A 25,585-nucleotide genomic window follows, 5' to 3' on the forward strand; every position below is an offset into this window, starting at 1 on the left:
GACCTCTCAGATGGAGTTGTAAGCAGAGCCTGGGACAGTAAGACAGAGTAGGCAGGGCGGGGAGGAGTGGCCGGGTCCCGCCCGAGCCCCGGGATGGCCCAGGACAGCCAGGACCCCGGACACAGCTCCTCTTGCCCTTTGTTTGTTGAGAAACACTCCGGGGGGCCTTCTCCTTTGAGCTCTCGGTAGCCCCACGGGGCGTCACAGCTGAGGGAGCAGAGGCCAGGGTGCCAAGACGCCCGAAGGCCCCTCTGGGCTGGGACTGGGGCCTGTGGAGGAGGCGGGGGCCCCGACACAGGCAGACACTGTCCCGGGGACCCCCTGCCGCCATGGTCTGTGCCACACACGGCCGTGCTTCAGGGCCTCCGTGGGGACTTCAGGCCAGAGCCTGCTGCCACCCAGCCTGTCTGAAGCCAAAGCTTGTCATTTTGCTGTACACCAACCACCATAAACATACTCTGGAGCAAGAGCTGGCCATCCTCAGCCCAAAACTCAAGTCCAGCCCATAAACCTGTTTCTGTATGGCTGTGAACTCAGAATGACTTTTGCATTTTTATAATGGTTAAGAAAGTGGGGAAAAAAAAAAAAAAACTTTTTTTTTGTGGCGAATGCAAATGCTATGACACTTAAATGTCAGCGTCTGTAAGTCAAGTTTTATTGGAGGTCAGGCACACCTGTGCATGTACATCTTGTCTCTGGCTCTCACCAGTTGCAACAGCAGAGCTGAATGCTTACAACAAAGACCACCATCTGGCCTGGAAAGCCTGAAAATTTGCTGCCTGGCTCTTTACAAGAGAAGTATGCTGACCCTCAGCTAGAACGGAGTTGTCCCCTAGAAACAATGATGTGGCTACCAGATGTAATGTAAAATCATCAAGTTAGCCACATTTAAAAAGTGAAAGGAAGCAGGTGGAATTAATCCTAAGTAATACATTTTATTGACACAGTATTCCTAAAATATTATCATTTCCACATGTAACCGCAAAAAACCTCATTAATGAGATATTTCACATCCGTTTTTCAGTTAAGTCTTTAGGACCTGCTGTATTCGCCCTGCTCATCTCAGCGAGGACTGGCTGTGCTGTTTTTGTTTGTTTTTCGGGCTGCATTTTAAGTTCTCAGCAGCCACGTGTTGCCCACGGCTGTCAGATTGAGCAGTGGCCTTTTGGGTCCTTTCACATTGTCACCAGTTGGATAATACTGAGATGGGTGTCTTTTTTTCTTTTGGCTGTGCTGGGTCTTCTCTAGTGCTCAGGCTTTTCTCTAGTTGCAGTGAGCAGGGGCCACTCTCCACTTAGGTGCTCAGGCTTCTCATTGTGGTGGTTTCTCTTGCTGGGAAGCACGGGCCCTAGGGCATGCTGGCTCAGTAGTTGCAGCTCCCGGGCCCTATAGCACAGGCTCAGTAGTTGTGGCCCACGGGCTCAGTTGTTCCATGGCTTGTGGGATCCTCCCGGACCAGGGATCGAACCTTTGTTTCCTGCATCGGCAGGTGGATTCTTTACCCTTGAGCCACCGGGGAGGCCCAAGTTGGACGTCTTGGCGCACGTGGCCTTTTCCTTCTTTCGGAAGCCGAACTCCCAGTGGCAGACTCACGGGGTCACACCGTTTTTAAAACACCGTTGATCTGTATTTCAGCTGCTGTCCCGACTCAAGGGAAACTTGGAAGAAGAAAACCATCACCTCTTGAGCCAGATCCAGCTGTTGAGCCAGCAGAACCAGATGCTTCTAGAACAGAACCTGGAGAACAAGGAGCAGTACCACGAAGAACAGAAGCAATACATGTAAGGGGCCCGGGCGATGGGGGCGCCTGTCGACACCGGAATCCTGGCTTCTCTGTGCTGGGCCAGAACAGCCCCAGGGCCCGTCAGTGTCCTGAGGGCAGGGGCAGGCCATGTTACCAGCCTGTCCTCCTCTCTCTTGCCATGGAGTGGTTCTGGGTTTCTGCAGGTGGTGGCGGTTGGCTTTTGTTAGCTGCCCACCGCCAGAAGCTTCTTACTCTGCTTTTGGAATTAAGTGCACTTCTAAAAATACAGGCGTGCGCCACCGAGAAGAAGCTCAGGGAAAGGATTCACATCGAAGGCTGAGCACAGATGCCATCGCAGGACTCTTTCTGTCACTCATGTCTGTGTTCGATGATTGTCTGGAGGGTGGGTGACCAGAATGCCACAGTATTTATTTCTACCAGTTTTACATGGGCCCTACAAGGTGCATAGCGATCTGGTGAACTGGAATTGGTGGGACCAATGGGATATGACCAGAGCTGTGTCCGCACCAGAGGTTGAAGAGCTTCAGGGAGATGGAGAAGGAAGAGATGGGGTTAACGCTGCTGATGCAGGATGGGGACAAGCAGGTCAGATGGGGGCATGTGGAGGTGTAGCATGGCAGGGGCCTGGGTGCATGGAACGTGGAGGAGCCCCAGCAGATGAGGCACCGATGCCTGGCTTATGAGTCAGGATGCACCGGAAAGTGTTACAGGTTGCTGGTCCAGCCAGACCTAGGAAGCTACCAGAGATGAGCTCAAGAGGAGGAGCTTGCTATTGAGACATGGTGCAGATGTGAAATAACCCAGGATGGGTCCATGGATTCAGGGGGTTTCCACCACTCTGCTGTGATGGTTGGATTGTCCTGGCTGTGGGCGGGAGCGCCTGGCTGGCTTGGGGAAGGAAGGTAGGAGATGGTTGTAGAGGGGCGTGATCTCATCCCAGCTCTCAAGTGTCATGAGGCTTGTTTGTTATCCTCCCGGTTTCATCTCCACTTTCAGAGGTGGCTCACTACCTACCAGAAAATGCTTTGCATCAAAAACCACACCATAATTTTGGGGGTAGAAACGACCGTTGCCTGAAGTTGGCCCTCTGTAATCCAGTGGATAATAATCGCTGCAGATGCCAGGCAGGTGCTAACTAGAAGAGGAGGCACCTGGACCCCAGGGGGATGGTTGGATGACAGTTCTGCATTAGAGAGCGTCTGCGGAGGGCCAGGGGTTGGCAGGCTTCCCGGAGGCTGCTTTGAGCAGAGCAGGGCACTGTTCCGGGGGCCGGGAGGAGCCTAAGCCTGCTCTGACTTTGCATGAATCTGTGGGGCGAACCCAGCATGGAAGCCCTCCAGGCTTAAGGCCGCACAGCACGGCCATGAAGACAGAGGAACAGATCACAGGCGTCGAGCCAAGGAAGCTGACTCAAGCAGCGAGGGGTTGGCGGTTGGGACCCAGTGGTTGCAGAAGCTGCCCCTCTTAATGCGGCGTTCCCTTCGTGGGGAACGCTCGGGAAAGTCCCCGGTTTGGGTGGCACCTTGGCAGCGCCTTGATAGGAAGAAGCCTGAGCCGTTGCCTCTGGCCCAGAAGCCTCATTTTCCAGTGAGGAAACCGAGGGTCCGAGCTGTGAAGAGACCACCCAGGTGGTGAGAGGCTGGAGGGGACAGCAGTCGGTGGCCCTGTGGGCGGTGTTGTACGGAGCCCGCCCGCAGGACTCCCTGAGATAAAAGCACACCCTGCGAATCAGGAAGGCCAGCGTCTCTCTCCCAGGAAGCAGAGGCGCTCTCTGGCAGCCCAAGGTTCGGGAGGTGTCTTTCTGGTCTTTTCTGTGCTTTTGGAAATAGGAACTGGTTTCCAGCATGTACAAGCTGGGAGATTTTGCTTCATGATCTTGAGTTTCTGGCTTCTCTGGGAAATGAGAAGATCCACCCCATCCCCCGACCCAGGTCTGCATTCATTCCTACATGGCAGCAATCCCGGGCAGCTCACCGTGCCTCAGGCTGCACCGTCCTCCCTGGTCTTTCCAGGCCCACTGTGCTCCTCATCTTTTCTTTCTTGCCCCTGGAAGCTTTCAAGTTTGTTTCCACAAAAGTGTAATCAGAAACCCAACGTTGGAATGGGTCTGAGTCAGAGGTCTGCTTTTGCTAAGATGACTTTTTCCACCCTGATTGCCCACCTAGCATCTGAAGGCACACTTCACCCCACCACCGAGGTCTGGTTGATATGCACGCCCAGGAGCTGGCCCTGAGTATAATCCTGGGGTGTCCCATGTCCTGAATGACCAGGCCGGAAAGTCCTTGCTTCTCAGCTGGATTTTCGGATGGTCAGGGGTTATCTTCCTTGAAGTCACTCACAGCTGGGTCCTGGGTGCTAGCAGGCTGCCTCAAGGCGTTAGGACTTCCTGGGCCTGTATCCCGTGTTTCCATTCACATATTCCTGACTCAGTAACCAGGGTGGCCCGCGGGACGAGTGCTGGACCAGGTCCCAGGCTGAGCTGACGAGTGACTTCATTTGTCTGACTTAAACCTGACTTGATGGTCTGTCCGCTCTCTCCACAGAGACAAATTAAATGCCTTACGGAGACACAAGGAAAAACTGGAAGAAAAAATCATGGATCAGTACAAATTCTATGATCCTGCTCCAAAGAAGTGAGTTGACTTAAGTTTCAGGGGCGGAAACAGAACAGCAAACATTCCTTGTTCATGCTCAGGGCGAAAATAGCAGCTGTCAGGAGCAGCACCCCATCTGTCCGGCCAGTGTCGTCCACGCTGGCGGGTCACCCCTGTGCACATCCCTCCCACAGAAGAAAGACTGTAGAATTTCTTTCAGCCTTGTGCTGGGTTGTAGGACTGGCTCCGTCCCCCGAGGCTGCTGGCCTCATCCATCAAGCTCCGCTTCCCCGGGCCTGGGCTGCAGGAGTTGGGCCCTACAGATAGTCCTGGCCCAGCCCAGCCTTGAAGGCAGAATCGCTGTGCATTCCTAACGGCCTCCCTGTTAAAATCACAGAACCACAGAGTTTCAGAACCTCAGTCTCAGGGTTCCCTTTGGCAGATGGAGACAGTGAGGCCCAGATGCGGAAGTGAGCAAGTTGTGTAACCACAGTTCAGTGCGGGTCAGCGCAGGAGGAGAACCCGGATGTGGTTCTCTTTTCAATACAGCAGAAGCCTTCTCTGATTCCTGTTAGCTACAGCTTTTATCACTTACTCATTATATTCCCTGTTTTTCATTCACACGGCCCACTCTTCACTGCCCTCTGCCGCTGCGCCCAGATTCCTCAGTGCCGGGAGTGGTCAGGGAATGCCAGCTTATTATTACACTTCCTGTGAGCCTTAGCAGGGAATGAAGAGGAATGCGATGCTGAAAATGGCATTTTGGCAGGAAAATGGCCACCTAATAGATCACATTAGCAGGGCACTTCTTTTATTTCACAGAGGTAATCAGGAGTTAATGGGCAAGGGCTTCCTGGGTGGCTCAGTGGTAAAGAATCTACCTGCCCCTGCAGGAGATGGGGGTTCAGTCCCTGGTCAAGAAGATCCCCTGGAGAAGGAAATGGCAACCCACTCCAGTATTCTTACCTGGGAAATCCCATGGACAGAGGAGCCTGGCAAGGGCAGTCCATGGCGCCACGAAGAGTTGGACACGACTTAGCGACTGGACAGCAACTTCTCTTGTGGTCCAGTGCCTTCTAACACAGGGGGTGTGGGTTCAGCCCCTGGTTGGGAAGCTAAGATCCTACATGCCTCCTGGCCAAAAATCCAGAACATCAGCCACAGAAGCAATATTGCAACAAAGTCAAATAAAGACTTTTTAAGTGGTCCACATTTTAAAAAAGAAAAAGGGTTAATGGGTGCACTTGAAGTTCTGTTTTTGCAAGAGAGTAGGGTGGATTTCTGCACCCGTACGTGGTTCTACCATCCCTGAGCTGTATCTTATTGAGAATTCTGTTCTATCTCCTGAGCCCCAAATACAGTGGTCACGGTGGTGATGAAGAGCACCATTATTCTAAAGCCCAGTTACTGGCCACCTTTCCAGGCTGGGATGGGGACACCAGCCCAAGTTAGGACACTGTGCCCAGTGACCTGCTGGAGCAGGCAATGAGGGTTGACTGTGTCCTAAAAATCTACCTCTCATTAGGAAAAACCACTGGATTGGAGCCAAAGCCTTAGTCAAACTCATCAAACCAAAGAAAGAGGGTTCCAGAGAACGCTTGAAGTCAACCACAGACAGCCCTCCCCGGCAGCTGGAATCCCCAGACCCGACCTTGCCATCTGCTTCTCAGCCACTCAGATCTCAGCCCGAGAACCCTGAGTCCACCCCATCGGGCTCAAGCTGCCCAGAAGAGCGTGACGCCCACAATGGGCCCTTGGGAAAAGGTAGGTGTGCTGACCTGGCTGGCGGAGGTAGGCCTAAGGGACTCTCTCATTGGACAGGGTAGAGGGAGGTGGCATGTAGATGTGTACATGTGTGTGTAAGAGCCTGAAAGGGGTGTTAATAACCAGGAAAATATAAACCCATGTCAGATAAGAAGCATCACTAATCCTATAGACGAGGAGAGGGACTCGAGCCAAAACTGACAACACAAGCCCCAAAAGCAAGCTCAGTAGCATAGGCTTGGGGGTTTCCTTGTACAGGTGAGAGATTTAGAGTAAGCTATCTCTGTAGGGAGATCCCAGGCACATTTCCTGGGTAATGTGCATATATGGGATCTCAGCAAGTCCGCGTGTGGTTTCCAGTCTTTTCATAACTTGGAAAGGCAGGCAGGTTTTCTTCTCAGCCTGACCTGGCCTTCAGCCCTACCAGCCAGGGCTTGGCTTATCTTTCCATGAGGGCTGTCATTCTGAGTTTGCCAGAGGTTCTGAAACGGACTTCTAGTTGAATGTGCTTCATGTCATCAAATCTAAGAGGCTATCAATTATAAACTGCACAGTTACTGTACATACCACTGGCAATCCAATGATACAGAGCTTTACCACTTAGGACTTTTATCATGCTCTGGTTGACAAGCTCTTCTAAAGGACTTAATTAAGATAGATTCTTGTGTACACTCATAAAAGGAAAATATAAACAAAATATATTAGTCGTGGCAGCAATGATTTTGTCACCATTTCGTCTGGACCCCCCCAGTGGTGACTCTAAGATGCTGTGGAAGCTGCACCCTGATTTCAGTGGATTTCAGTGATGTTAAGATTTGGGGGTGGGAGATGTACATCTTAGAACTGACTAAACGTGGCAGTTACTTCAAACATTGTTCAGTTTCCAAATTTACTTTCAAATATCATTGCTCGGATTATTTATACCAAACCTACAGCCTGAATAATTTAAGTTTTTATGAAAGACACCAGGACTTTCTGAAGATTCTCGGGGGTGGGGGCTGACATCACAGCACTAGGAGCCAGTGGCAGGCCACCCCTGCTGGGTGGGACATGCACAGGCCTTTCGGGAGGCCGTGTTCACCACTTCACATTCTGTCGTTTCACTTTCAAATGCACAAAAGCAAGTGCTTTCACACGTTGTTTGGGGACTGACATTTGCACTCCCATTCTTCGCAGGAGGTCACATTATGTAAAAGGCTCTTGTTCAGGTCAGTGATGATAAAACAGCATTTGTTTTCATCTAGGCAGGTTCTCTGGTCTCTAGTTTTCATAATAGCCAATATTAATTGTTATGACATTCATCTCCTCAACTTGTATTAAAGTTGGCTTAATTAACTCTACTGGAGCAGGTTGCCATTTCCTCCTCCAGGGGATCTTCCCCACCCAGGGATTGAACCCACATCTCCTGCATTGCAGGCAGATTCTTTACCACTGAGCCACCAGGGAAGTCCTTAATTAACCATAATCAGCCCGATTGAGTCAGGAAAACTTTCAGGGGGAAAAATTGCTTGTACCAATCCTTGAGTGAGCAGGTCAGTGATGATTATTAATAACAGCAGCCATTCATTGAATGCCTTTTGGGGGACTGTCAGCACCTTTCTAATTTACTTTATCTGCCTCATTTAGTCCTAACTGCCCTGTGAGGTAGGCATGATTAATCATCCCCTTTTCAGAGCTGAGAAAGTGAGGCTTAACAAGGTGAAACACTTGCTGCTATAATAAGTGACAGAGCTTAGATTTGAACACAGGCCTGTTAACTCTGGAATCTGAGCGCTTCGCCACCAAGTGCACTGCCTGCAGTGAAAGCTGAAAAAACATGCTGCCTAACAGGCATGTTAGGCCTGCCCCCAGCAGAGCTTAAGGGCCCCAGAATCACAGTCAGTCCCTTACCTATGGTGTGAATATTGACCACCAGGTGGTGCTGTGGAGGAAGAAATAATGGAGGTTCTGGTTCCAAATTTAATTCCAAATCAGAAATTCTATATATTGGTTATGTTTCTGTATGACATGTTCAAAAAGTTAGACCAATTGTCTGCTCTGATAAGACCTTCTAATTTAAAAGTCATATATTAAAAGAAAGGGTATGGTAATTCTTGGTGTTGAGGGCTTTGGAGTGTGAAGAAGAGGTATTTTCATTATTTTTTCAACTCATCCTGCCAAAAAAGGTTATTTCAGATGTATAAGAATTATTGGTGAATAATAGTCGAGCAGACTGTTCCATTACAGCAGGCCAGAAAAGTGTTGTTTCCAAGGTCTTTGAACAGGAATGAGAGTAACACATGAGCCAAATTGTCAGGGAGTCAGTCATTAAAATGGATGAGTAAGAGAAGCTGGGTCCTAAATTAATGAACATTCTTATTTAATAATTTAACACATTGAAATTGAAAATCATCTAAGCCCTTGGCTCCTTGAGCAATATGTAGTTCTCTTCACGTGCTGAGTAAAGTGTTGGCACTAAGATGCCGCTAAATTAATTAAATCGAGGCAGCGCATAAATGATTCACTGAGTCCTGATTCCAGTCATGTCATGGTTTTTGTTTCCATCTTTCCTGGACTGGACTGGATTCTGATTTCCCAAGTACATTGAGCTAATTTAGAGTTACGTGTTATGATTCATTTCATTTATTTGTTGTGTTTTTTTTTTTTTCTTTCTTCCTTCCTCTCTCGGGTTATCCTGGGGATAACGATTTAGCAACTCAGCGCAAAAAGAGTCCCTTTTTGAGAAGCAAAAGCAAGGACAAAGACAAGTCTCCAACGGCCCACCCGGCTCTCTCTAAACGCCTGCGGTTCTGGTCTTCCTCTGACATCCCATCCTCTCCTAACGAGCCTCTCCCCTTTTCAGAAATTGGAGACTTCTAATCCTTTTTCTTTACCATATGTCTTCATCGTGTATCCTCCTTCATTTCTGAAATTCAAACAAATGGAAAAAAAAAAAAAAACCCAGTACCTAAAGGCCAGATGACCCCTAGCGGACCCCTCCTCCCAACACTAATTCCAGGCCAGACTTTAAAGTAGCCAGCGTGGATTCTGATTTCAAAAGAGAAGATGAGTTGCCACATCCTCTGGACCATTTCTCCAGCACAGCACAGTTGTAGGGGCGCCTCGGGACATCCGTGCACAGGTCCTGGGGCCAGGATGTCCGTGCTGAGTAAGTCCAGTGGCCGTGTGCTGCCCCCCACCCTCGCACCTGCAGGCTTTTGTCAATGCTCAAGAATAAAGCAGAGCTGGTCAGTGTCGCTATGCTTCCTAAAATATACGGCCTCTGTCAAGTGACTTTTTTTTTTCCTTTTCCTTGAGGCTTATCTTGAAGCAGCTAAATTTAAAACCGCTGCCCTTTTCTCCTCTTTCTTTGTCAGAGCCCCGAATTGATGGCTTTTGCCAAATAAGGTCCTTTTTAGAGGTGTTGGATCTTTTGAAGGATTTACTGTGCTCCATTCAAGCGTTTTGAATAATTGCATCGATGATGCCCAGCCAGAGGCCAGCCCAGAATGAAGCTTTATGACTGTGCTCTCTGGACATCTCGGGTGCTGAAGTTAAAGCCGCAGTGGGCAGAAAGAGGATCAGCAGGCCAGTCACGCCCAGAGCGGGGGAAAGGCTGGTCGAAAGAGGCCTTTAGCTACTGCAGTTTCTGTCTTCAATCATTCTTGTCCCATCTTCATGATTTTTGCCACCTCTGTCCATCACCTGTGTGGTTACTGACATCTTTCCCCTTGAACTGACCCACCGTTTCCACTTAAATTTATCCTCCAAGGATAGATTATTACCTGTACTGTAAATGGAGAGCCAGTACCATTAAAAACAAGGTAACTATATAAAAAATAAGTCCACATGTATTGAAATGCTGAAGTCGGCGGACGTGGTGCCGACTTCCTGTCTTGCTCACCGCCTTGGGAGCCCTGGGCTGCTGTGGTCCCGGCCCCCTGTCCTCTGAGCATGCTGCTGGGACGGTGCTGTTTCTATGCTGTTCGTGCTAACTGGTCATCTCCACCTCCCCGCCACCTGCTCCTCCTCCTAACTTCACCTGTTGGATGTCTGCCCCATGCATCCCACCAGACTTGAATCTTGCTTCTCATCAAGGTTATCTTTCAGAATCCAAATTCTACCTTGATTTCAAGTCATGATAAGACTTAGGCGATTAAAACTTTACCGTGAATCCAGACTTGAGTGGCCAAGGGGCCGGCGGGGTCAGGTCCATGGAAGAGGGGAGGGGAGGGGACTGAGAGCCTGTCAGTGGCCGTGGCTCTGGGTCTGCAGCCTTGGGGTACCTGGAGTGAGACCTCATGGGAGACAGCATCGTCTTAATGCTCACAGGAACCCCAGCTGCATTCATTTTTGTCTCATATTTGGAGAGCCCATTCCCTTTCTTACTACGAGATAGGTGGAGGGTTGGATGTTTTAAAAATGTTTTTATATAGGATTTGACTTAACTTTGACAAGAGTATATCTTCATGGTAGAAAACTTGGAGATTGCAAAAAAGCATAAGACAAAAGGTAAAAATCCTTCTGGTAGTCAGTCTCACCATGCAGACATTAAAGTTCTCTTAAATTATTGTTAAGGTGACAATAAACTTTTCCTGAGATTATAAGTGAAGCCAGTTGGCAAGATGCATGTCCTGGACCTTCAGGGCCTCAGCCTCAGGTCATAGTGATCCTGAGCGGATATATACGAGAATCTTTTTTATTTTTATTTTAGATTCAATTTTTACTGGAGAATAGTTGCTTTACAGTTTGTTAGTTTCTACCGTACAGCAAAGCAAATCAGCTGTATGTATACACATATCCCCTCTTTTTTGGATTTTCTTCTGCCAGGATCTGTTTACATCAGGGATTTGCATGGTATGCAGTGCTAGGTGGCAGGCATGCCCTGTAGTTAATATGTTGGACTTGTACCAACATTTTGTCTGTCCTCCTGAGTTTTTCCTTTATTGTCTCCCAGCCAGAATTCCAGGGCTTGCAGGATGGCCCAGCAGTGGAGCTGGGGTCTCTGATACAGGCCTGTAGCCAGGGCCCTCCTGTTTAAACCACAGCCTGGGGTCGGGGGGCGCCCGGGTGGGGGGCAGCTCAGCTTTTCGTCCCTGCGGTCTGTGTGCCCTGCTGCCCTTGCTTCGAGGCCTCCGTGTGGTCGCCCAGCCTGAGCCCAGGATTCTGCCGCCCCGTCTCTCAATGTCCTTTTCTGCCCCAGGCCCTGGGGACCTAAAGCCAAAGCGAGGGTCCCCGCACCGAGGCAGCCTGGACCGCAAGGATGCCTCCACTGACCCAGCCTTGAAACCCTGGCCCGTGGAGCTGGGCCCCCGGCCCTGTTCGACCTCAGCCATCACTACAACCCCTTCCAGCTCCAGCTCCATCTCCCGGCACCCAGGCCGCACCAAAGGTGAGTCTTGGGCCTTTCCAGAAACAAGAGGGCTGAGCATCTAGGGCTCAGGGTTCTTCCTAAAGACCCCAGGCTCTCGGTGGGAGGAGGGGTCCCAGGCTGAGAGGTAGTGAGCAGGGTGGTTAAGTTTTGGGCAGGCTCTGGCATCACCTAGACACGAGTTCAGACTTCAGCCCTGCCTGCCAGCTAGGTGGGTGACTGGATTGATAAGGTCACCATTTAGAGACCTGACCCCAAGCCACTGAAGGGGAAGCCCCGGGACCCACTCCCACCACCACCATGCAGAACTCGGAGGCACCAAGTAGATCTAGAAGGGAGGTAAGCTAGCATCTGTGCTAAAAGGAGGCATCCTCTCCAGCCCACCTTGGTAGAAGTCTGGAGGTTCATTCTCTGTGGAGGATACACAAGAGGGTCTCTGAACCAGAGGTGGGTTGACAAGAGTGTAAGGCAAGTTTCCCAAATGAAAAAAAGCAAGGGGGTTGTAGGGAAGGATTTACAAACTGAAGGTCTCCCAGGTTGCCAATAGCCATGCACTTGTTCACACCTTTAGACATAAGATTAAAATATTGTCCCAGTCATCTGATCAGCTTAAGAAGATCCCAGCTGAATGTCTCCATCCGATCTTGCCAGGTGAAGCCCAGGGACACCTCTAGTAACAGACCAAAACCAGTGTGAGAGGCCACAGACATAAGATGGAAACTTTACAATGCCCGTCATTAACGTAGTCAGAGATGAGCAAAGCTGTTGTACCCATGAAACAAGAATAGGGTGCTACCAAAAGAGAGGCGAAAGTATTGGGAAATTTAAGATACGCAGGGAGAAACAGGTAAAGCTTAAAACCAAAAAAGACCTTCGGCTGATAATTTAAAGATAGGAGACATCCAAAGAAACAGCTAAAAGGACTGAAAGTAATTGTCTCTGAGGTGTTAGAAGTTGGAGAACGAGAAGTGGTTGTTGTTTTTCACAGTAATAGCACCCCCTCTGCTCTTAAAACCAGGGGCTTGCACAACCTTGGTTTGACAAGCAAAGACAGACAGGGTCCCTGCCCTTGTCCCGGTTGCTTATAAGTAGGAAGCCCCCCAGGGGAGAAGGTGAGTGGGGTGGGCACAGGAGAGATGGGCAGCCTCTCCCCACTGCTGGCAGTCACTTACGGTTGGGTGTCAGTGGAGCTGTGCCGTGAGCTGTCTGGGAGAGCCATGCCCTGAGCCCGCGTGGCAAGGGTGTCTGTTGTCCACAGCCATCAGTACCCCCTGGTTTCTGGAGCTCTGGGGTGCAGAGGCCCTGCCTGGTCCTGGGGAAGAGCCGGGAACACCATCTCCCCTCAGGGTTTTGGGGAATCTCTGTGACTCAAGGTCCAGCCCTCTGGGCTGACCCACAGGCTATCTCAGCCTGGATCCCATCGCTGAACCGGAGCCCAAGCCTGGAATCATCCTGGAATCGTCACTGGCCTGCAGAGCAAGCACAAGGGTCTGTCACCGATGGCGCCCTCACCCCGCCCACAGCAATTCCTTGGCAGCCTGGCTCTCACATTCTGGGCAGTCACGGCGGATGGCTGTGTAACCATCATCAAAATGGAAACCGCCCTCCCCCACCCCCCGGGACCAGGGTTTCTTTAAGTAAATCTAGTTTCTTTTAGAGTAGAATTTCATAATCAAGATCTAGGCATGGCAGAGTTGTCATTACTTCTGCACCCTTTCAGTGAAGAAATTCTTTTTGCAGTTCTATTTTAATATTACAGGGATTTTTTTTTTTTCCTTCGATTTCATGTGTGTGTCCTCTTCTTCCACAGACATCTTCTCTCTTAAAACATTTCCTTGTATTTCCTGAAAATATGCAGTGATGGTTAAAAATTTTAATACTAATACTGCTACTAACAAAATCACCAAGTGATGTTTATTTCCTTTGTAATTCTTCTAGTGCTTAGATTAAATCTCATTAAAGATGCAGAGTTTTATATTCAAAGTTCACTGGAATTTTTTCTTTTATGGATTATGTTAGTGGTTTGATATACACTAAGGTTTATTTGTTTCTGTCTTCAATTTTAGAATTTTTCTTTGTTAAATTTTGTTTTTTACTACGTAAAATATTTATATAATTTAAAGCTAAATTACATAAAAAGACATGCTTAGATTTCTAAGCCTCACATCTCTCCCTTTCCCCTCCATTACATTCCAAAATCACCCTATAGATAACCTTTTTTTTAGTTCCTTATTTATACTTTGTGTTTCTTTTTGCAAAAAAAATATTAAAATATTGCATCTTTTTTTTTCACTTAGACATATGTCATAGAGATCTTTCTCATTCTTTGTATAAGCACACAATAATTAAAATGTTGATATGATGGTATACAATCAATTAGTCCCCAGAGTTGATTCCTAGAATTAGGATTGCTGGGTCAAAAGACAAATACATATATACTTCTCCTAAATAAGATTCCATATTTTTTAAAGGTTCTTCAGAAAATTCTGATAATTAACTAGGTTTAATGACCAAGAGCCTACATATCACTAGCCATATTTTACTATTGTAATCAAGGCAGCAACTTTTAATTAAGTCACTACTTTGAGTTGGGCATTAGGTTGTTTAGTCGCTAAGTCGTGTCCGACTCTTTCGTCACCCCATGGACATGAGCCCGCCAGGCTTCTCTGTCCATGGGATTTCCCAGGTGAGTTTACTGGTGTGGGTTGCCAATTTCCTTCTCCAAGGGATCTTCCTGACTCAGGGGTCAAACCTGTGTCTCCTGCATTGTCAGGCGAAGTCTTTACCGCTGAGCCACCGGGGAAGCCCATTGGGCATTAAGAGAGAACACAAAAAGTAGGATTCTCCCACCTTCAGTGAATTAAAAAAAGGAGTTGTCCTGCTGTCATCTCCTGGGAGACAGAACCTGCAAAGGAAGCCATTAGATCATATCTAACTTAATAAAAAATTTATTGGAGCATAGTTGATGTACAATGGTGTGTTTGTCAGTTTCTGTGGTACATCAGAATGAATCAATTATACATATATTCACTCTTCTTTAGATTCTTTTCCCAAATCGACCATTAGAGAGTATTAAGTAGAGGTCCCTGTGCTATACAGTAGGTCCTTATTAGTTATCTGTAGTTATTTATAGTAGTGTGAAGATCGTACCTAACTTTGAGTGTATCTCACTACCAGAATTTTGATAACAGGAATCGAGGGTGGGTTGGAAACCCTTTAGCCACTTTGGAGGGACTCGGGGTCTACTGTTAGAGAGAAACTTGCAGGTCCAAGGCATAGGGCATTTGAGTCCCTCTCGGGGACAGGGCCGTGGATGGCTGGCGTGTGCTTCCGGTCTGTTTCTGGAGCTGCCAGGGCAGGGCTATCTCCAGGGAGTCGGCCTCTCCCGTCAGGTGCTGGAATCTTTCCTTTGCCCTCCTCCTACGACCCGAAGGCAGTGTGGCCCCCAGACCAGAATTGCTGGCACGGCCTGGCCTTGGAGGTTGGGAAGTGGTCCCCAAGGCCCTAAATATTCAGCTCCTTTTGCTGTGTTGTCCTTAGGCCAGATCACTGCTGTAGCCTTCAAGCCCCAGTCACTGCACAGGCAGAAAGGGGATTTAAAGTTAAATCGAATAGGAGTCAGTAGTGTGAGAGTTATACCATTAGGAGGCACAGAAGAGGCGTGGTCCACGCTCCCCTCCCTCGCCCCCCCACCCCCGCCCCCGACAGCCGGGGGCTGCCCCAACACAGATGCCAGGTGAGGTTCAGAGGTGGCCGTCTGGCAGACAGCCTGAGTTTCCCCATGGATGTTCCAGAACCCCTGACTCATTGTCCTGTTTTCACCACAGGCTATAATTCCGAAGACAGCCTCTGCGAGCCGTCCTTGGAGCTCGAGTTCCTTCACCCCAGGCAGTACGGTGAGTGGTCGGTGCTACACGCCCTTCCACCTGGATTCTCAGTCTTGTTCTCATCAATAGTGCCTTTTCCTCAAGCTAAGTCCTGTACGGAAGTCCAATACACAAAACAGGTGAAAATGGAGTTGTTTTATGAAGTGGGGATGGGTCCACAGTTCATCCAGACTCCTTCCTTCCCCTCCCTGGGGGCCTGAGCATCTGACTTCTGCTTACATACCTCCAATGATGAGGAACTCACTACTTATCAAGCATCCCTCTTCTGGAGACTTTAATTTCCCTTGCCTTAAAGCACCCCTCATGTTTGCCAGGATGTTCCAGTGACCCACCCAGGGAGCATTGACTTCAGGAAGATCTCTCATTGCCCTCACTTGCAGAATGGCTCCAAGTTACATTTAGTCTTAGAAATTGTTAAAAATACTTGCGATTTGAGTTAGGTATATTGCAAATTACTGCAGAAGGGAAACCAAAATTATACTAACTTTCTCAAAAAATTTAAAGTGGCTTTGGGTTGTTTTTTTTTTTCTTTTAATTTTGCAAAACAGAAGTCATAGGAAGGTTGGAAGACAATTCTTTAAAAAAACTCAGTTTACATTTATTTCAGTTTACTTCTGATCAACAGTGTGTGGGAACTAGCTAGCATCTCTTAAAAATTTTATGATACAGATACAGACATTTCCAGTTATAGGCTCTGTGGTGACATAGGTTGACACAAGGAACCCTTATATCTGTGCCCTGACACAGACATATTGTGGGCAGCACAATAGGAAGGATCTCCTGCAACGTTTGGTAAACTGGAGTAGTCTGGCTTATGCCTGTCAGCTGACCAGAAGGGTTTTCTTCCAAAGTATTTGATTCCTTGAGCTTCTCGAATCAGGAAAAAGAGGGGAAAGGGGGTTTCGATGCAACACTTAGATAAAAGTGCTTTTGGGTCCTGTTGATTTGTATCACAGTTTCCTTTTAATGAAACTTAATTTCCTTTCTAAAGAGGAATGTGCATTTTTAAATTTCAAAAATTCCCTTCTCAACAAGAGGACTTATTTTGCTTTTATACCATGCACAAAATCTGTGTATTTTTTGGCTCGTCCCCAGACCCCGTTTGCTAGTAAGTGTTTTCCAGATGCATGCTATTTGCAGCAAACACATCAGCACTTGGGAACTAGGTGCCCTAAAGACCCAGAAGAACAAGAGCAAACTTGCAGGCGGTGGGGGGAGGTGGCTTGTAAGCCGCGTATCTCCAGTTCTCAGCGCGCTCAACACCAGCTGTGTGTTGGGAGGATGCAGAGATGACAGAAACACAGGGCCTGTCCCCCGGGGGTTCGTGGTCCAGCAGGACGAACAGTGATACAGGGCAGGCTGATAAAAGTGATGGTGCCCAGTGAAACTGGTGGAGGAGACCCAGAGGGGTGGCCTACAGGCCTTGAAGGCACAGCCTGCCCTTGGCAGGGCAGGGGGGCACCCTCCCTGGTCCTGGCACTCAGGCTCTGATCCACGAGCCACCGCAGACACGCTCGGCGCAGACAGCATCCCTCAGGCCTGGTTCCCTCCAACACTTGTCAACGTAAAGGTCACTTGTTCCCTCTGGGGCAGATGTGAATTTGAGATGGACGAGCTGAAGGACAGCAGACAGCTGGGAAAAGCGAGTGCTCCCTGTCCTGCTGAGGTCCCAGCTCCTCCTCCTGGAATCAGGGAACTGAAGTTGCACGCAGGTACACACGTGTGCATATACCACCGTTTCCTGGCTCCCGCCCTCACCAAGCTGACTGTCACCTAGGCAGATTTCACATGTGTTCCAAGAAGATCTGTGCAGGAATAGGGGTGGGAACCTGTACCCAACCCTTGGCTCACCTGGAGCAGCCCTTTTTTCATCTGCTTTTTCAGTTCTGCATGAGAGCTTCTTCTTTAACAAAATTGTTCTAAGCCACAGCCCTAGACCTAACTTAAAAAAAAAAAAAACTGCACACTGTTGTTTCTGGACGACCATACCTGGCCCTCGGGGAAGTTAGCCATCATGGGAGAACATGGGGTGTTCCGAAGCCCATCCTTCCGGGGCATGCTCAGCTCCACTTTGGCAGAGTGACTGTTCCATAATTTTTCTCAGATTAGATGGTTTGCTCCAGGCTAGACCTGGTCACGGGCCTTTCGATTGAATGTTGGCATTTCCTTTCAGCATCCCGGCCGGAGAGCTTGGAGAGCAGTAGAAATGCATCCAGCAACAGCTCACCTCTTAACCTGAAAGGTGAGCCGGCCCTCCTTCTGGGCACTCTGCAGTGTCTGTGGGTCTTTGTGTTTATATTATATTTATAATTTTTAACATACAGTTCCCCAAGATCTTCCATACGTTCGGCATTCATTGCATTCCAAGGCCACATCGCGTGGTTTCAAGTGCAGGCCAGGAGTTTAAATGGATTTTAGTTCAAATCCCTTCACCCCCACTGACAGAATCTGGGCACCTAGGCGAGTCACCCACCCTCTGAATCCAAGTTACTTCATCTTTAGAAGGGATCGTGACACTAGTTCCATTCCACTGTGGTCAGAGAACAGAGTGGCTTTGATTCTCAGGGTTTTTTTAAGTTGATTTTATAGTGCAAAATATAGTCTGTCTTAATGAATGTTTCCTGTACGTCTGAAAAGAATGTGTTTGTTGTCCCAGGACCATAAACTCTTACACAGATTTTTTTCACTTCTTAGTGTCCACGTGACCATCTGGCATATAGCAAGTACTCAGTAAAACTTTTAAATATATGAATGGATGAGAGCTAATGAGTGTGGTGAAAGAAAGTGAAAGTTGCTCAGTCATGTCCAGTTCTTTGCAACCCCATGGACTATACAGTCCATGGCACTCTCCTGGCCAGAATGCTGGAGTGGATAGCTGTTCCCTTCTTCAAGGGATCTTCCCAACCCAGGGATCGAACCCTGGTCTCCTGCATGGAAGGTGGATTCTTACCAGCTGAGCCACCCAGGACCTTAGCACTACTAACAGTATGAACTTTAGCAGAAACTTTCCATGTTTATCTCAAATTATTTTGTTCCGAATTCTAAGCATCCCAGAGTGTTCTTCACGTGGAGAATCCCAGCGTGGGAGAAGTGTGCCCTGGGTTCTCGGGCAGGGTCCTCTTCTAGGTGAGCGGCAGGCAGCATGGAGCCCACTGGAGGCAGAGGGGAACTAATGTGTGCTGTGTCGCCTGCCCTGACCCCAGGTTCCTCCGACCAGCTCCACGGCAGATCCGAGAGCTTCAGCAGCGAAGACCTGATCCCCAGCAGGGACACAGCCACTCTGCCACGGGATGCCAGCACCCCGGGGCGCCCCACCCTCGGCCGCCATGAGTACCCCCCACCGCGGAACGGGCCTCTCCCCCAGGAGGGCATCCAGAAGAGGAGCGCAGCCCAGCCCCACGGCGGGGTGCGGCCCTGCTCCACCTCCCCGAGCAGCGAGATGGTCACCCTGGAGGAGTTCCTGGAGGAGAGCAATCGGGACTCCCCATCCCCTGTGAGTGGCCCTGGGGCTCAAAGGGACACAGCGGGTCCATCATCCCTTGCACACTCCCTGGATTGGGATAGCAGGCGGAAACTGTGGCGGCAGAGATACAGGGATGGCGCGGGGGGCAGCCTAGGTGTGGGGCTCCTTAGATGGGGAGGAAGCCCACAAGCCTATAGATCCCGGGGCTGGCAGCCAGCCCCAGACCTCGGAGGCTGTTTGCTCCACCTGCGGAGTGAGTGGGCAGAGCCTGGTGCCAGCATGGAGGGCGGGGATGGTGTGTGCCCACCACTACGAGCTTCTTGAGAAATGTGCCCAGCACCCACTCTGGGGTTAGCATCTCACCAGGTTTTGAGGCAGAGCTCTGCGTGCCCACTTCCCCTGAGCCCTCACCAGCGGAGATCAGTTTCTTCTATAAAGAGCCAGAGAGTAAATATTTTAGGCTTCCCAGGCAGGACGGTCTCTGTTGCAGCCACTCAACGCTGCCATTTTAGTAGGAAAGCAGCTCTAGACCATCTGTCAGTGAGTCAGCATGGCTGTGTTCCAATAAAACTTGACTTATGGACATAGACGTTTGAATTTCATGCTGTTGTCTCATGTCCCAAAAGATTGTTCTTTAAAAAAAAAGTTTTTTTGCAATCATTTAAAAGTGTGAAAACTATGCTTAGCTCACAGGCCATACAGAAAAGGGCAGCACACTGGACCTGGCCCACAGCTCTGGGTTGTTAGCCTCTGTTCTACAGGTCTAACCTAATACAGGTTAGATCTGTATCTAACCTGCAGACACCCCCTGTATTCTCTCCCATGTCACCTTTCCAGTCTCCCTTTAGCTTTTCTGAAGCTGAGCATCTGTTTTTTTCACATGTGTGTATGTGCATAATTAGTTGTGTCTGACTCTTTGAGACCCTATGGACTGTAGCCCGCCAGGCTCCTCTGTCCATGGGATTTTCCCAGCAAGAATACTGGAGTGGGTTGCCTTTTTTTTTTACATACGCTGTCTAAATTCAGTCCCATGAGCTATTGGGTTATTGAACAGACGGCTTATATACTGTCTTGTTGTTGTTTAGTCATTAAGTCATGTCTAACTCTTTGCAACCCATGAACTGCAGCACACCAGGCTTCACTGTCCTTCACTATCTCCTGGAGTTTGCTCAAATGTGTGTCCATTGAGTCAATGATGCCATCCAACCATCTCATCCTCTGTCGCCTCCTTCTCCTCTTGCCCTCAATGTTTCCCAGCATCACAGTATTTTCCATAATTGAAATCTTTTAAGGTTTAATGCTTTAGTGATTGCATCTCATTCCCTTAAATGAATACAGTTGAACTTTCTGTAGCCACATGGTAAACTCTGTGACCCACATTAATCCGTCACACTGACACAGAGAACACAAAATATTTGTCTTGGAGATATGTATTGAGCAGCTACTGTGTCTTAGGCAGTATGTATGGTGTCTGCTCTCAAAAAACAAAGCAAATGGGCTAATTTTTATCTCATACTTGCTAGGTGCTTGGTCTTGTGGTTGGTGCCAAAGAATTATAAAACATGGCCCCTCCCCTGTCTTCATTTATTTGTCTATCAAACACTGTGGGCTAGAAACTAGGGAAACCAAGCTGAGAAGGACCAAAACCTTGCCCTCCAGAAGTTTATGGTCTGACGCAGTGGCTCTTAAACTCTGGCATTCATCAGACTCGCCTGGCAGGACACAGGCTGGACCCCAGGGCCAGGGATTCTGAGATTTTTGCATCTCTGCTGAGTTCCCAGATGGTGCTCTCACTGTCACTGGGGGTCCAGGCATCACAGGCTGAGGAGCACTGACCTGATGGAACAAACGAGAAAAGTCCAAAAATCGAGGGTGCCTGCAGTTGGATCTCTCTTCTACTCAATCCATTTCTGATTGTGCCTGTCCCAGTGGGTGTCCTATTCCTGGGCAGATCTCAGGGGTCAGGTCCCCTTGCTCACAAGGGGCATAGCCCCTCAGCACTCAGCTTAGACCTATCCAGACACTGTCGCTCAGGCTGCTGTCAGCATGTGTGCCTTTTCAGCCTAAATGAGGCCGAAGCTGTCTCACTGCAGCAATTTCTGTTGGAAGCTGATGCTCAGCCTCTGAGAGCCACCTCCTTCCCCCTCCATCGGCCCAGGTGCTCACCCCACGAGCCCCACCTGACACTTCTATCGTCCCCCGGTCAGGCCTAGAGAAGCCACCCATGCCTCCACCCCCAGAGTGCTGGTGATGCTGGGAGAGCAGGGTCACACGGTGGGCTCCCTGGGTGGCCTCCTGAAAGTGGGGATGAAGAGGCTAATTAGAAACGTCAGAAAGGGGCCAGGAGGTAGAGCAGACAGCTCCAGAGTCAAACAGCCGTAGGTTCTAATCCTCAGTCTCCATTCTTCAGATGCCTAATCTCTGTGACCTCAGTTTTCTTACATATTTGTTGTTGTTTAGTCACAAAGTCGTGTCCAACTCTTTGCCTCCCCATAGACTATAGCCTGCCAGGCTCCTCCATCCATGGGGTTTCCCAGGCAAGAATACTGGAGTGGATTGCCATTTCCTACTCCAGGGCATCTTCCCGACCCAGGGATCAAACCTACGTCTCCTGCATTGGCAGGCAGATTCTTTACCCCTTACTGAGCCACCTGGGAAGTCCTTTCTTACATGTTAAGTGATGTTTTAATACAACCTTAAACAACTCTTGCACAAGGTTGCTTTCAAATTTAAACTGAGTTTTTTGGATTACATCCCTGGTTCCCAGCACGTTGCCTGACATGTGGGAAGTACTTGATAAATAAATGGTTCTTGTCCATATTGATGACCCAGGGTCTTACTGCACACACACACCCAAGAGTAAGGCTTCAAGCTAACGTGAAACAGCAGAGTGTACCTCTGTCAAGTTGAGCATCCACATGTTTTCAGGGGCCAGGAGTTGTCAGGTGGTTCCTGAGCTGCTGACCCATCCTGCAGGCTGACTCCCTCCCTCCCAGCAGGCTGGGGTCTGATTGCAGCAGCTCTCGGCCCTGACCTTTCCCCTGCTCCATCCCCAGCCTCAGGAGAACGGTCTAGCTGGGATCCTCTAGGCTGGGAGGTGCTGGCAAAAGGCTGAATTTGACCTGAACAGGCCCACTGAGCTTGTTGGCTCCAGGGGCCCCGCCTGCCCCCGGGATGGTGACAAAGGACACTGGTTCCCTGGCCGGGGGAAGCCTGGGTGGCGACTGTCTGGCACGGGGGATATTCTGGAGGGCTAGGCTGCCTCCGCCTTCTCCTGGACCTCTCTGGTTCCCTCTGCCCTCCTCTGCCCCTTGTGCCTGCCTATCCCCTTCCTCCCATCAGGAGAAAGATCTGAGAGGCAGTGAGCAGTGTGGTTAGTTCTGGCTTCTGCAGAGCCGGCCTTGTTTCTCTTCCTCTCTGTGCCCACTGGAAGGCGCTTGCAGCGTGTCGGAGCCTGGTGGGCTGACAAAGAAGGTCCAGTCCTGTCCGTCAGCTTTCTGCTGCCTGGTGGAAAAGGAAACCCAGGTCGAAACGGTTGTCCCGATCCTTTCATAAAATGGATGAGCTTGGTGGGTTTCCTCTCTGGGTCTTTCTTGCTGGTGAAGTTAGGACTGAGTGATACCTGGGCCTGCTCCCTGATGATCCTCGTTTTTCCTCGACCCCCACCCCCCACCCGACCGGGGCAGTGTGTGCAGTGGGGACATTAGGCCTTCAACAGGCGAAGCAAGAAACTTCAGTCCCGGCCGTGTGGGCAACACAGGGGACATCCCGGGTGGGCGGAGGGACCTCCAAGGACCCCCCCCCCCCCCCCGGCCCGTCCCAGACTCATTCAGTTCTTCTCTTTCCTGTAGGGCGCTCCCTGCTGCCGGGATGACCTGCTCAGTGATTACTTCAGAAAGGCAGGTGATCTCCCGTCCGTTGGAGGCCAACCAGGCCCACCACCCAGGAAAGAAGGGGCCAAGGTGCCCACCAGCTTTGTGGCCCCCACCATCAACATGCCCCTCTCCACCTCCGAGGGAAAGCCGCTGAAGCCTGGGCAGTATGTAAAGCCGAACTTCAGAGCCGCTGAGGCCGAGGCCGCGCCCAGTGTCCCCCAGAGGCAGGCCCAGCCACCCCAGAGCCTGTCCCTGGGCAGAGCCCGGCAGGCCACGATGCCCCCCGCTTCCCACACGCCTGCCAGCCGGAGTGCATCCCTAAACCGGGCCTTCAGTCTGGCCTCCGCTGACCTTCTCCGGGCCAGCGGGCCAGAGGCCTGCAAACAGGAGCTGGCAGGTCCCGAGGCCTCAGGGGGCAGAGACCCAGGCAGCCACAACCTGCAGAGCTCCACTGCCCCCGGCTCCCATGGCCTGGCCCGTGAGCGGACCCCGCTTGTGGGAAAGGCTGGCGGCTCCTGTCAGGGTCCCGGCCCCCGAAGCCGGCCACTGGACCTGAGGCGCTTCTCACTGGCTCCCCCAAAGGAGGAGAGGCCGGCCCCCCTGCAGCAATCCGCCACGTCCCCAGCCATCGCCACTGGAGGCGGTGGCAGCAGCAGCTCGCAGCTCCAGCACTTCTCACCCACTGCAGCCCAGGCAGCCAGGACTAAGCCCCAAGCCCCCCTGCACCCGGGGGAGGTGGCCACCATCCCCCCCGTCCGAGGAGGGCTCAGCCCCTCGGAAGGGGATGGGGTCCCGGGGCAGGGTCACGGCGAGGGCCTCCCTGCTAAGGGCCCGGGCAGGTCTCCGGACCTGGCTCCCCAGGGCAGCCGGGCCCCTGAGGACTTCGGGCGTGGGAGCAGCTCCAAGAGCACGCCGGCGTCCCCCGAGCCGGGAGGGGACCAGCAGACGGTGTGGTACGAGTATGGCTGTGTGTGACCTGGCTTCTGGACAGCACCTGCTGATCACCACGGCCTTTTCTCTGTCTGCCTGCGGCGCCAGGAAAGGGTTTGAGAAGGAGGAGAGGGTTCCTGTGCGTGTCTTCTGTTGCTAAAAATGCTGTGCCAAGGCCTGAGAGGGTTGCACCCCGTTGGTGTGCAGCCTGTCTTCTGTATCTGTAGCCTCCAGCAACCGGTATCTTTTGAACAAATCCACTTTGGCATGGGGACACTCAGAACGCAGTGACGAGGCAGCCCCCGAAGCAGACACTATTTGAGCGTGCCCCCATAGAACACTTTTGTTTGCAACTTGCTGACCTCCACTGAAGCACGTGTGTATCTGGGCGTGTGCACACACACGTATACACATTCCCAGGGCTGAGCCCTGGTGGGTCTGGAAACTCTATTTCCCAAAGCTGTTTGATCCCAGGAGAAGCCCCCACTGGCCAAACTACAAAAATCTGGAGGCTGTGGGTGGACCCCAGAGGCAGGCTCACTGTCATGCCATTGTGGGGTCCTGAGCGCTTCTCTTCACCCCAGAGCCAGAGTGGCTCTCCAGGTAGGTGGGGGTGGGCTCAGACATTTGCCTCCCCCTGCTGGAGCCAGCTCCTGGGCTCTGCAGGTTGGGCTCCCGGGCCATACAGCCACCTGCCTTCCCTGCTCACTTTTCTACAAACACTGGATCTGCTGGTCCGGGGGAGGGGCAGGAAGAAATCCCCGCCCCAGCCCCCCACCCAGCAAGTGTATATAGTGTAAAGAGGGGAGGCGTGTGCAGCAGTGAGGTGCACCTCGATTTATACCGTGGCTGCAGCACCCCGACCTCCCCGTCTCAGGTGAGATGTTGATTCATTATTTCTGAGTAAACTTCTCATGGTAGAAACCAAATTTCCTTTAATATATTACTATGTATGTACACACCCATGTGAAATGTATGTACTTTGAGGGGAATCTATTTATGTTCCGTTGGGAGTCATTCTTTCCTATTAGGAATCTCACCTGCTGCTTCGTCTCTTTGGTCAGATTCCTGGCACGTTTAATTTCCTGTTTAGTAAAGGTGCTTTTTCTGGGATGTACTAAACCTGGTGATTTTTTTTTTTTCCTTTAGATTCGATATACTGAGAAAGAAATGGGAAGTTAAGATCGCTTTTCAGAGTGCTTTGGGTTGTTTATTAGAAAGCCATTCATTCTGGAACCCAGGACAGGATTGTAATAAAAGGACATGGACCAGTACTGGGTCCTAGTTTCCCTCACCATTCATCATGGCATCATTGACCAGGTGCTGGGAGCTCAGGGTCCCTGCCTTAGCACTGGCCACTGGAATCTACTGGCCACTAGGTCAGAGAATGTGGAAAGCAAGGTTTTTCTCTTTACAGCAGCTTTTTTTTTTTCCTCCAGACTTGAATTTTATTTTAACTTAGTGTAAATTGAATCCAATTTCAATTTGGAATTTGTGTCTGGCAGGAGCTCAGCTTAAAATGGTCCTTTGGATGTTCCCAAGGCTACCTAACTAGAAAGTACCAGACCTGCAATTTAGACCTTGGAAGCCTCAGATTGGATGCTTAAATCAGATGGATGGATATGAGGGGATGGGGTCAGGGGAGAGGGTTGGTGGACGTCAGAAGGAAGGATGGTGTATAAATATCCATACATCAAACTTTTCCAGTAGATTTCTGTCCAGCTGCTGCCTCAGTGTCTCCTTTCCTTTTTCACCAGACTTCTTTAAGAGGATCTCCTCTCAGGACTTCCCCAGCGGTCCAGTAGTTAAGACTCCAAGCGTCCAATGCAGGGGGTGCAGGTTCGATCCCTGTTCAGGGAACTAAGAACCCACATGCCTCTTGGTGTGGCCAAAAAATAAAATCAGACAAAGGGTCTCCTCTTGTCTCTTTGCCCATTCTTTCCCCAGCCTCTGTGAT

General features: G+C 50.2%; 1 protein-coding gene across 3 annotated transcripts in view; it reads left to right on the forward strand.

Annotated features, from left to right (window-relative positions):
- CCDC88C (coiled-coil domain containing 88C) overlaps positions 1-25,543 on the forward strand; it is a 144,406-nt gene extending 118,863 nt beyond the window's left edge. The window contains exons 23-30 of one of the 3 annotated variants that reach the window (XM_020875940.2): positions 1,636-1,781; positions 4,309-4,398; positions 5,885-6,123; positions 11,306-11,494; positions 15,301-15,369; positions 17,534-17,602; positions 18,564-18,853; positions 22,675-25,543. In XM_020875940.2, the coding sequence (XP_020731599.2) occupies positions 1,636-1,781; positions 4,309-4,398; positions 5,885-6,123; positions 11,306-11,494; positions 15,301-15,369; positions 17,534-17,602; positions 18,564-18,853; positions 22,675-23,673 (2,091 nt within the window). In that variant the 3' untranslated portion in view covers positions 23,674-25,543. Of the gene's footprint in view, positions 1-1,635; positions 1,782-4,308; positions 4,399-5,884; positions 6,124-8,815; positions 9,376-11,305; positions 11,495-15,300; positions 15,370-17,533; positions 17,603-18,563; positions 18,854-22,674 lie in introns of those variants that run through there. The other 2 variants (XM_070477949.1, XM_070477950.1) reach the window with 2 other exon arrangements.
- Positions 25,544-25,585: the final 42 nt, after the last annotated feature.

The sequence above is a fragment of the Odocoileus virginianus genome, chromosome 16 (genome assembly GCF_023699985.2).
Source record: "Odocoileus virginianus isolate 20LAN1187 ecotype Illinois chromosome 16, Ovbor_1.2, whole genome shotgun sequence".
Taxonomy (NCBI): domain Eukaryota; kingdom Metazoa; phylum Chordata; class Mammalia; order Artiodactyla; family Cervidae; genus Odocoileus; species Odocoileus virginianus.